Below are 12,502 nucleotides of genomic sequence, written 5' to 3' on the forward strand. Positions count from 1 at the left end.
AACAACTTGGCAGGTGGGTGCACGCTCCATGGTGAGCTATGCCTCTGCACACCTCCATGGGTCGATTGCTTCACACTGGCTATCGCCTTAAGTCGCTAGCGATGAAACCTTGTAATAAGTAATAAGAGTAATTTTATCATCTTTGAAAAATTTGGTACCAGTGGTATCTCATGGTATCTCCTTAGGGGTGGGAAAAATGCTCTCACAATAATGGGGAATATGTGGTCGCTTCTCCTGAATATAGTGTTTTCTTTTTTTTATGCCAAGGTTGTGCTTTGAGGGAAGGTTGATCGTTGATTTAGAGCATGAATATTGTTTTAGCTGATAAACCTGTAGGATTGAGGCCATTGTGTTCATCTGTTGTTGTTAAATTTAAATTTTTAACCTTAAATTTTTTAAATTTATAGGTGATTTTTTGGATTTGTTACTATTGTTTATTTTTTTAGTCTTTCTGATCGTTAAGGACAAATATATAAAAATTTTATTTATAAATTATTTTTCATTTACGAATATACCGTTTCGTTTTTTTCCACGAAAAAGCCAACGATGTTCACACCAAATTTGGATTTTCACGGAAGAATGATCCCCACAAGCCATATACAACCTCCCTTTACAGCTTGCCATCCAGCTAGAGAAATACTAGACGTGGCAGAGTGTGAACCATAGATGCACCAATTTGCCAAGTTCTTACACCAAATAGAGCACTTTAATTACAAGTTCTTGGACTAATCCACCCACCTGCTAAATTGGTGTATGAGGGTGCAATTTACTATGTATTTAAAAAAAATACAGAGACACCCTCCTCTCACAACCCAAATATCCATGTGACCATCCACTTTGATGTAAGGAATAAGTCAACATATACAATTGGGAGCATAGCCTTCTCCATAAAATAAAATAAAATAAAAGTAAGTTAAGAAAATGGATACCTTGTACATCTGTCACACGCATGTTTTTTTTTATCATACATAATCTTCAGAAAAGAAACCAATAAACTAAAGAATTAATATGGTTGTGCAACCATGGTGCCCACAGGTTTGGAACGACAGCCCCAATCAATCAAGCTTTGGAAATTAATTCACTTCCTCCATCTCCGTTGAATAGTCGCAATACAATGGGTTCTTAATTTCTTTCTTGATTTGTTCATATGCGCTGTCCAATTATGGCTCTTCATGCTTACATGCGTTGCATGCAGCTAACAGAAGTGGTGTTTACAGTTTACTCAGAGCAGGTAAAGGCTATAAGCTAACTATAAATATAATTTAAAGACATAAGAGAGGAGAGAAATGCAGTGAGCTACTAATTTGTAGCCAGCTACAGCACGGGTTACAAGACATAGTATGTACGTGATATGTGAGACCATGTATTAATGTTTTATAGGTAACTATTATATGAATTGATTATTAGATTAACTATGTTAGAGCTAAGTAGTTGGCTATAATATTGAACTTGCTCTCATGCATGTGAATGCAATCTCTTTGAAGTTAGCCATGTTTGGAGGATGTGACAGGAGTGAGTGACTCACAAGATAGCGCCATATCATGCAGAATATGAGGAACGGATAAACTGTTCATAAATTTTTCACATATGTCAATCCTAAATTTGAGGAAAACACTTTACTCAATTGCGCAACTTAACCAATATATACACTACTTGCCTGCTTCCTTTTTTATATGTAATTATTGCCTGATTTTTTTGGCACATGTTTAACTATTTGCTCTTTTTTTTGAAATACACAAAATGCAAGTTAAGCATAAAATACATCTAATTTATAATAAAATAAATAATAATTTTTATAAGTTTTTTAAATAAGATAAATGATCGAATAATATTGAATGGCACAATCTATTACAAATGAGAGGGAGTAAAACATTACGGTAGCTCTGTCCCATTCGGGCCATCACACTAAAACTGTGTTCCGTGTGAACGGGCACTCTGCTTGTTCATTTTAGTTTCATGTCCAAACCGAAGTTAAACCGGTATCACTAAATTTTATCGGTAGTAAAATTCTCTAAATGTTGTTATTGATATCATGTAATTTTTTCAGTTATTTTTTTTGGGGGGGGGAGGCCTAACTTAATTAGTCCCTAGTAACCTCCATTAGGTTGTGCTAATTAATAACTTTTTTTGTTGATACAGATGGATTTTACCCTTAGCCGAGCTGTCTCCTGACCAATCTGAAAATTTGTTTGTTTTGTGTGTCAGTCCATCTGACAAAGCAAATGCTTAATTCTGTGATCATGATACGCAAATCACTGATCAAATCTCCCGGACTATCTGATCAGCACATGCCTGATGCAACGTGTTTGTCTGCATTGGCTAGGTGTGTGAGTGTACAGTTCACATTTCACAACTTTTAATTTGATTAATTTATCTTTGATCTTCCATGGTTACCAGCGATCGACATGTCGATCTTGTTGTTGTTCACTGCCCTAATATCTGATAAACTGTTTGTTTATGCATGACAACACGTGAAAGGATCGTTGAGAGCAAAGATTGTCGATGCAAAGAACCAAACTACGACCTTTTCGTTCTTTCGATGAGCATTTGACTATTCATCTTATTCACAAATTTTATGTAAATTTATGTAAAATATATATTTTAATTAAAATATATTTAGTAATAAACATATCACAAAAATGTATGATGGCAAATTACATCGTTTAAACATGCCATTTTCGATATGGGAAAATATATATCTAGTTGGAATATGTCTGCATATATCATTCAACTCTCGAGAACTATTTTGTTAAGAGTTCATTTGAAATGTATGTTAAGAAAACACACAAACATGATAAATATATGAGTTTTCTTTTACAGCAAGTGTAAAATAGAAGGTAAGAAAACACAGCAAAAAAAAGAAAAAACAGAAATGACTGGCCACAGGAAAAACACGGAATTCCGGCACTACACATGAATCTCAAGTGTTCTCCATTATACAATTCTTTGTTGTTTCATAGGAACATTTAGGGGACAAAATTATATAGAACATGCATAAATATTCCTTCAAAAATCCTATCTTTTCCTTCACCATGAAAGCTTGATTTTTTTTTCCTGAAAAGAGCCTGCTTTGGCCCCATGTATCATGAGTGGATCGATCTAGCCTCATAACTGCATGCACCAGTTGTCCAAACTCCATCCACTGGATCACTACAGTGCCAACTGATCAAGCTGCCATGCATTGCTTTCTTCACTTCTCACACAGCTTTAATTATGTACATAACGACACACATATGCACACATATGGCAATATCGCAATACACATATTTTCATCAGTCCCAAAATACAGCTACCGACAATAAAATTTAACAACTAATACTATGAATTTAGATAAAGCATCCGTTGTTTGAGAGTTGATCAAATTCCATTTACATAGGTGTGACTATGATATATTTGCAAACAAAAAATAATTCTGTGAACGATATATGTATTCTCAACGATATAAAAACCAACGCTGAAAAATAGATTTTGATAAAAAATTCAAAATTAACTTTAAATTTAAAAGTGATACGGAAGAAATATACAATTATATGCATTGGCTACATTATACTTGCACACTACTATTACTACCGGCTCCCAGTTAGAGCTAGCATATGCAACGTGGCTAATACTAATAGCACGACCGATCGATCTGTAAAGAGAGACCGAGACTGACATGGACAATTATTATAATTAATTAATTATACGCTACTATCAATTAACATGCATGCATGTACCATGCATGTCTGCATCAACGTACGTGAGCCTGTCTCCTGCGCGACGTGTACGCATGCAGTACGTTCACGCTCGCTCGCTCTCTCTCTCTCTCTCTCTCTCTCTCTCTCTCTCTCTCTCTCTCTGCTAGCTTAGCTAGGTGCTGCTATATATAAAAATGGAGATCGATTCATTCACCGGACATGTACCGGCCATCTCCTTCTTCTTCTTCACTAGCTAGCTCAACTCGCAAGAACCCACGGCCATTATTCTCTGTATCGATCTGTCAGCTTAATTAATTAGCTATACAGCTGCAAGGAGGAGCGATCGAGAAGATCGGCAACAATGGCGAGCCGGAGGAGCCGTCCATCTCCGTCGTCGTCGCCGGCGGCGGCGGCGGCGGCGGCCACCGATGAGCAGATGGCGGAGCTCATGTCGAAGCTGCAGGCCGCCCTCCCAGCTAATTCCCTCGGAGAGGCCAATGGCAAGGTACGTCCGATGAGCTAATTAATCTCTTGACGACGATTCGATGTGAGCTTTAATTTGGGTTAATCTGTAACGAACAAAAAGCATATAGGATTATCGATCGGTCACTGTATATGCCTGTCACTAACTAACTCATCACTGCTCTTGGTTAATTATTACTACATTCTGCCTAGTGGATATTGGATTTTGACATCTACGTTAGTGGAATTAATTAATGGCGTGGATATATATTATTACACAGAAAGATACGCATCACATCCACAGATACACTAATACACTCGTATGCATACTACGAGAGTGCATCTACCAGCTAGCTAGCTAACCAACGGCTATTCCCTGGCCTCACTAAAATCTCATATCGTTTTTTCGTTAATTAGGTGGCACATTTTTTCTTTTTCCGGTTGTAAGTTGCATGTAAATAAACTTTATCACCCCTATCTTTTTCGTTTTTCTTATGCTTTTACTAGCTAAAATTTAAATTTTTAACTTTAAATTTGGAGTTAATTTTGAGATTTTTTTATCAAAGTTTATTTTCCAGTCTTAGTTGTTAAATCATTAAGAATACATATATAAAATTTTTATTTACAATTCTTGGTTGTTAAGACTTGACTTTTAGATCACTAAGAATATATATGTATTTTTTATTTAATTTTTTTCGTTTACAAATATATATGCTGTAAAAAGCCTAGGGGTAAATTAGTATAATATAAATATATATAACAGTATAACCTAGGGATTAATTAGTGAGTTCTTTAAATTGAATAGCTAATTAAACAGGTGTCAGGTGCTGAGGTCCAATTCATATCGTTTTTTCGTTAGATGATACATTTTCTGTTTTTCCAGTTGTAAATTGCGTGTTAATATACTTTATCATCCCATCTATTCACTCCCGTTTATATTTATAAGCAAAATTTAAATGTTATACTTTAAGTTTAGAGTTTATTTTGAGGTTTTTTAATCAAAGTTTATTTTTCAGCCTTGGTTGTTGAATCATTAAGACTACATATATATAAAACTTTTATTCACAATTCTTTTTCCGTTTACAAATATACTGTGAAAAACCAAACAATCGTATATATATATACACACACACTACAGTATAACGTAGGGATTAATTAATGTGTGTGAGCTAAATTGAATAACTAATTAATTAATTGAGCAGGTGTCAAGCGCTGAGGTGCTGCAAGAGGCGTGCCGCTACATCCGGCGGCTGCACCGGGAGGCGGACGCCCTGAGCGAGAGGCTCGCCGAGCTGCTCCTCCAGCCGTCCGATCGTACCATCAACGGCGCGGATGCGTCCGACCTCATCCGTAGCTTGCTCATGTAATGCATGCGCACCAAGCAGATTCCAGAAACTGAAACAACAAGCAAAAAAGAAAAAAGAAAAAAAACAGATTGATTTCGTAATTATTCAGCGTTTTGAAAGAGAAAAAAAAGTCTCGGCGTCCTCTGCTACTGCGATTAACTTTGTGTAATTAGGCATGTGTAATTCAAATAACATGGAGTATATATTTATTATTATTATTATTATTATTATGGAGTCTGATGCTTTTCGTGAGTTGCGTCGCGAGAACGTGAGGTCGAGGTGGATTTGCGCCGTCCGATCTTGAACGGACGCTCTGGATGTGTTCTGTAGCTATTGTGCGGAGACGTGGGGGAAGGAAAGCCCAATCCAGGTTGCTGTAATGGGCCGGCTGCGGGGAGAGCGGGAGGCCCAAACGGAGTGGGGTGGGACGTGCAGCCCACAAGCGCGCACGGGACGGGACACGGGAGGAGGTTTAGTACCACATTGCCTAGCTAACGCGAGCGATTCCAGCTTATAATCCCGGCCGCTGAGCCTACGCTCACAAATCGAGAAATGGTCCAAATTTTTTTTAAAGTTCTGCCCAGGTCCCTGGCTGAGTGAATTTCCTGCAGATGTGCCCCTGAAGCATTCTTTTTCTTACAGATAGGTCCTTATATATTTTCACTTCTTCCCTCAGACTTTCTTCACCATTACAGATAAACTTTTTTGGCCATCTAAATTATTCGATCCTGTCCTGATATCTTACAGATGCGCCCCTGAGCCTTTTTTTTGCACTCTCTTATTTGATTTATCTTGCAAGCAGGTCCTTTTTGGGGGTTCTTGGTTTCTTCAGGCTTCAGCTTGGCCCATCTGCTGCTTGCCATGGGAATTAACCTTTGGTTAACTATATATTGCTGTGCCTTTGTTATTCCCTTCTAATCAACCATCTCGTACAATGGTTATGTGGCGCTTTCACCGTTATGTCCAGAAGGCCTGAATTATTCAGGTTTTCGTTAAGCAATTTATTCATCTGTGTGTTTCAAAAGGATGAACAATTATATACTTGGGATGAATTTTCGTCGTAAATTGCACTTGTTTTCCCATATGTGTATAACGTCACTTCCCTTGCTTTCAAATTGAGTGGTTCTCAGGGAGTGACCATACATTCTTTTATTAGATGAAGATGAAAGATAAATAATTATCTAATTTTTAATAGCTATTTAATGTTATAAACAATAGAATTAACTACTATGAAGTTTGATAACACTCACAAATCGAGAAATGGTCCAATTTTTTTTGTGAATTCTACCTAGGTCCTTGGCTGACGAAAAACTTCCTTGCAGATATGCCCCTGGAGAATGCATTCTATGTCCTCACTATTCTGGTTTCTTACATAAAGGTCCTTACATATTATCTTCAGTTCTTTCATGCCCCCTGAATATTTCTTTTCACGCCCTCTGTTTTTCTCCATTATTATATTTAGGTCATTATATCTCTTCAGTTTCTCCCGCATTACATGTATCCAATATTCAATCCCCCCTGGTTTTACTCCTGTTATAGTTTAGTTTAGTTCAACGGTTGGTTTAGTTTTACGGCATCTTTTCGTTTTTGCTTATGTTTGTAAACTAAATTTTGAATTTTCAATCTTAATTTTAAAGTAGATTTTAAGATTTTTTATTGTAGTTTATTTTCCAGTCTTGACTTTTAGATTGATGACACGTATATAAAAGTTATATCTATAAATTATTTTTTATTTGTAAATTATGCCATTTGATTTTTCTGGAAAATCCAAATAATCATCTTTTAAGTAAGTTTTAGCTTAGTTCTCCACCAAGGAGGATTTGCTCAGTTTTTCAAAGAGAGAACATCATTTTACTGAAAAAGTAAGTGAAAAACAAGCCTATGCTTTGCTATTTACAACATATACACCATGAACCAGGAAAAGAAAAATCCAACAAATGCCATTGATAAGTGGACTTTTTCAAGAAATGCTATAAATGAAACAATTTCTAGGAAATGCCCTCATTTGTACTGGATTTGCTGGATTTCCTCAATCAGGAATGAATGGCTTTCATTTCAGGAAAATTAAATAAAAAATATTTTTTACAACAAAGAATCCCTACACAAACATTCAACAAGTCCTCAACAGATCGACCGATGGGTGAAACAAAATGGAGAAAACCATGTACAAAGTGTTCCTGAATTGTTTCTTGCATTTGATTATAATCATCACCCAGCAATGCAACAGAACAGGCCCTTTAACAGATTGCTCCTCTCCTGCTAGACAAAATAAATAAATAAATAAATAAAATAAACAAATAAATAAATAATGTTTCGATAAACTGTGACGATCTGACCAGCACGGCTATATTATACATATGTGTTCTGCATTTTCAACCACATTTATTCAAACAATTATTTTGATCAACATTCATATGGAAATATTAAAATCCGGGTAGGCCAAATGGACATGCTAGGAGGAAAATTAAGGAGGTAAGTGGGTAGCATGTCGAAATTAATTTGCAGAGATATCAAGGGGGTCGAACATATATAAACATTTCTTAAACGAGTTCACAAATTGACATTGGTCGACAGTATTTGTGAAGAAACAAGATTAACGTTATCCCATCTTTTGGCTTTTGCTTATACTTATAAGCTAAAATTTAAATTTTAATATTAAATTTAGAGTTGATTTTAATATTTTTTCATCACAGTTTATTTTGATTTTCAACAAATTTCCAGTATCGATACGAACATATATATATAAAAATTTAATTTACAAATTATTTTCTATTTATAAATATATCATTTGACTTTTTCATTAGAAAAGCCAAAAGATAACCCCCACTAAAGTTTATATGGACTATTGTCATCAAATCTTGAAGTAATTAAGCTTGGTATTTTCACTCTCTGACACCACAACGTAGGAGCACATGGTCAGAACAAAAACAAGGGAATGTAGGAGGCTAGGAGCACACGGTCAGTCGGTCAGAACAAAAACAAGAGGAAAAGGAAAATCAAAATTTGATTTAGGACATCATGAATTGCCGAACTATTACGAGCTTATTATCGTATTTTTCCTCGGTTTTTTGGTATGCTTCTCAAATTACTACATGATACTTTTTTTCTATACAAGAGTTATCATTCACCTTTTAAAAGAATAGTTTTGACTTAATTAATTATCATTAAATAGCTATTAGCAAAATAAAAAAAATCTTATCTTTCGTTAAGAAGAAACACAGCCAAATAAGTACTGACCTTGGGAGCTGCACGATCGGCTCGGAGCGGCCGGCGGAGGTCGGCGCCGTCGCTGTTGCGACGGCGGTGGTGCCGCCGGCGGCGATCGCGGTCGCCGTCGGCAGCTGACGAGGAGCGCCGCCCTGCTGTCTCGACCTCTCCCGCGGCGCCTCCGCCGCAGCCGTCGCCGGCGGCGTTGCTGGACCAGGTGAGGGGCCCCTCCTTGCGCTGCTGCATCCGGACGGCGCGGATCTTGGAGAAGTCGAGCGAGTAGTCCGGCAGCACGCCGGCGGCCTTCATGTCGTCCCACTCGCCGAACGCCGGCACCGTCGCCCGCTGCTGCTGCTGCTGCTGCTGCTCCCCCTGCAAGAACACGTATCGATGTGATCACTAATTCTGGCTCTGAAGAATCATGCATCTTTGCATGCATGATCAGTTCAGGAACAAAAATAACTGAAAGATTCATCTTTCTTCACCTCCTTTCTGATCCCCATCGACTGAAAACTCGCAATCTGAGAACTCGAGAAGAGATTAAGAGAGCGAGTAATGCAGGTTGCAGTGGACGACGACAAGACGAGTCTATGATAAGAACACACCGGACACATATATATTCTGACGAACTGGCTTGGATTAATTAGTAATTAAGGAACGAAGGATAGACAAAAACTGGAGCTGCACAGCATAGCATGATGTGGCCTTTGTCTGAGCAAATACATGTATATCTAATTTAAATTAGTGTGTATATATCCTATAAAGATAAAGATGTGTACACAACGCGTTTGCTAGCTAATTCAGAGCTTGAGCACAGCAGGTTGAGTGGAAATGTTCATCTGGTGATTTTCCATGGCAAGGCTCCTGGATCCAGCTAGCTAAGAATGTGTAATATATTAGTGCCCAGTATATATAACAATGACGAACTAATTAAATACATCAACAGACAGCAACAAACAGTCGTTGCGGCTGATTAGGCGACGGCTAATTACAAGCTGGCCTAGCAATCTATCTTCTTCGGCCACAAATTAATCCTCCTGCGTAGCGTATGTAACCGAAAGCGCACGTGCAGAGACGGCTCCGTTGAAGGTCAGACTTTTCTTCGGCTACGTGCTGGTGCGTGCGAAAGGAGCCCAGTGGGCTCTCTGCTTTTTGGGCCGCACCGGAGGAGAAGAAGGCCCACGAGCGCGCCCGACCTGGCGGGAGCGTCGGATGGGGATCGGTGGGCTGTGGATCGCTGCGGGGTGCAAAGTGTAGTACCACATCGAGAGCCGAACGACGAGTGACCACCTTATAAACCCGCGCGCTGCAACTTCGGGACACCCGGTAAAATTGAAACGTTATGGAGAAAATGCTTAGATGAGCATAGCTTCAATCTCCAGTTTAATTGGAGCTTGGCTTATCCGACAGGGTATAATTAAGACCAACTACCATTTATTATTTATTATAATTACTTGAAAATATTTATATTGTTGGTTAACTATCATATAATATTTTATAACCATATAGTTGTGTTGTTATTTTATTGTAATTACTTGAAAATATTTATATTGTGTGTTAACTATCATATAATATTTTATAAAATATATTGTGTTGTTATTTTATTGTAATTACTTAAAAATATTTATATTGTGTGTTAACTATCATATAATATTTTATAACCATATATTGTGTTGTTGAAGTTCAAAAGAAAAATAATCAGTATTTAATTACATGAAAAGAAACATAATTAAATCATGATTTAATCATGACTACACGTAATTCGCAAGGCTATTATTATCCATCTACTTCGTATTGGCGAAGCTGCGTAGAAGAAGGGGTTCCAGGAACCCCTTTCGAAAAAATTTTAACTAAAGTTTATAAATTTTAAACATATATTCATTTCCCCGATTTAAATTTAGATACCCGTGACACCTCCTCTATTTCGCTCTAGTTTTCCCTGCTTTTAGGAGTTCTGAAACAGACCAAGCTAGCCAAATAGTTTTAATCTGCTCTCCGGCTCTCACTGGAATTGGAGTTTGGAGCTAGGATCTAGAGTTTAGAGCTCTACCAAACGGGTCCTTACTTTTTTTTTGAGAATTCTACCCAGGTCCCTGGCTGAGGAAAAATACTTTCAGATAGATCCCTGGAGAATTCTTTATGTGCCGGGAGGAAAACGAACATATTTTCCGGATTCATGCTCTGCTCCCTACAATTATCGTTTTCCTAACAGATATGCCCCTGCCCTCTTCTCTCCACACCCTTGCCTGTTCACTTTTCGTACAACTGGGTCCTTTTGTTTCTATTTCTTTTTTGTTTTTGCATCATGTAATATCTCTATTTTCAATTCTGACATGGTACCTTCAAATACAGCCCCTCGTTTCTGTATAGTCTTATTAATTCAATCAAATCCTTAGTCCTAGATTTAACTTTTTTTATTTGCATTCCTGTTTGTGCATAAGCCCAGGTCTTTTTGAAGCTTTTCACTGCCACCACACAAATCACTAGATATTTTTCTTTCATTGGGAGTTGTTGATATTTCTTAAGCAAAACTCTTTTGACTTCACAACCTACCTAATCCTTTCATTTTATTTACTGGGATTGGTATTATATAAAACTATGACTTAACCAATATGCCACAGCTCTTGCCTCTTGGCTAAACGAAACTTTGCACATCGCAGCAGCCAATTTCTCATTGCTAATCCGAAAGACGAAAGATGAGACGATGGGATGATATACGAGCAAAATTTGCCTCTGCTTCTGACTTGTGATCTTCTATCTGGAGTACTTATCCAGTGCAATATTAATCCACTGTCTTAGAAACAAGCACAACACAACTTCAATTTTTTAAAATGTTTCAAGCTAGAAACATTCCAAAAACAGAAGCTCAAACTTAACGTACCTCTAATGCTCGAGGCTCATCTATTAGCTTTTCCGTAAAAAAGAAGCCAACCAATATATTCACAAACAAAACAAACTATAAATATAAATAAAAAGTTTATATGTGAGTTGTTCTTAAAAACATTAACTGAAATATAAAATATGATAAAAAACTCTAAATTTAGATTTAAATGTTTAATTTCTTTCCTATAAGCGTATAAGAAAAACGAAAAGACGAGAGAACTAGCATCCAAGAAGAAGAAGCTCATGGTTTTTCACTGAAAAATTTCAGGCAATTGGGTGGCAAATCAAGCTGCATGCTTCAGCTTTATCCCCGGCGATCCTCCGGCATGACACGTGTGTGGCCGCCGACGGCCGCGCGGGCTCGCACGATTCCGTGGAGGGCCACACGCTCGGTCCCATGGAGCCCGGCTTAATTTTGGTTGGTGATGAGCTGACGACGACGCCCATGGCGTTCGTCGTCTTCCTCCCGCGAAATTATGGCCACAAGATTTTTCTTTTTTTCCCCATTATTCCACACACAATTTTCGCGATGCTATGGAAATGAAGCTGGATTTTTTTTTCAACTTTCCTTTCCAACAAGAAAAGCTGGTTCGTGTTCTTAGTCTAGATAGAGTTGTTTGCCGTAATCAAGTTGTTAGGGTTGAAAAAAAGTTTGGAGTTTTGGACGTGTAAGTACGCGGGCTTGCATGCATGGAGTGGTTTTATGTGGCTTTAGGTTCTGACACGATGAAGGATTGACCATTGGCTAGGTTACAATGGAGTAGAATTCAACTGGTATATTTATTATTGAAAAATTTTAGCTCTCGTTTGACGTACACGTTTTTTTTCTTGAACCTTACTGTGTATGATATTTTCTCACTTATAAAGGATCTGGTTATAATATTAAATAATTACACACCATATTAAAATTAAACATAATTTATTAGT

At 37.5% G+C, this 12,502-nt stretch overlaps 2 protein-coding genes across 2 annotated transcripts; one reads left to right on the forward strand and one right to left on the reverse strand.

Annotated features, from left to right (window-relative positions):
- Nucleotides 1-4,038: 4,038 nt before the first annotated feature.
- Nucleotides 4,039-6,357, forward strand: LOC121055684 (transcription factor ILI2-like). Its single transcript, XM_040528565.1, has 3 exons — nucleotides 4,039-4,182; nucleotides 5,342-5,502; nucleotides 6,288-6,357. Exons 1-3 carry the CDS (start codon nucleotides 4,039-4,041, stop codon nucleotides 6,355-6,357), a joined length of 375 nt encoding a protein of 124 aa, XP_040384499.1.
- A 1,336-nt stretch (nucleotides 6,358-7,693) lies between these two features.
- On the reverse strand, nucleotides 7,694-9,195 carry LOC102715899. Its single transcript, XM_006663523.1, has 3 exons — nucleotides 9,178-9,195; nucleotides 8,723-9,064; nucleotides 7,694-7,741 (listed from the first exon to the last, which is right to left on the reverse strand). Exons 1-3 carry the CDS (start codon nucleotides 9,193-9,195, stop codon nucleotides 7,694-7,696), a joined length of 408 nt encoding a protein of 135 aa, XP_006663586.1.
- Nucleotides 9,196-12,502: the final 3,307 nt, after the last annotated feature.

This window comes from Oryza brachyantha, chromosome 11, assembly GCF_000231095.2.
Source record: "Oryza brachyantha chromosome 11, ObraRS2, whole genome shotgun sequence".
In the NCBI taxonomy this organism is placed as follows: Eukaryota; Viridiplantae; Streptophyta; class Magnoliopsida; order Poales; family Poaceae; genus Oryza; species Oryza brachyantha.

Excerpts from the sequence above, each read along its gene's own strand:
- LOC102715899 (XM_006663523.1), bottom strand. Across the intron at positions 7,742-8,722 it reads CCGATCGTGCAGCTCCCAAG|GAGAGGAGCAATCTGTTAAA; the intron begins GTCAGTACTTAT and ends TTTGTCTAGCAG.
- LOC121055684 (XM_040528565.1), top strand. The coding sequence starts at position 4,039 with ATGGCGAGCCGGAGGAGCCGTCCATCTCCGTCGTCGTCGCCGGCGGCG. Across the intron at positions 4,183-5,341 it reads TCGGAGAGGCCAATGGCAAG|GTGTCAAGCGCTGAGGTGCT; the intron begins GTACGTCCGATG and ends TTAATTGAGCAG. Across the intron at positions 5,503-6,287 it reads CTCATCCGTAGCTTGCTCAT|GTCCTTTTTGGGGGTTCTTG; the intron begins GTAATGCATGCG and ends TCTTGCAAGCAG.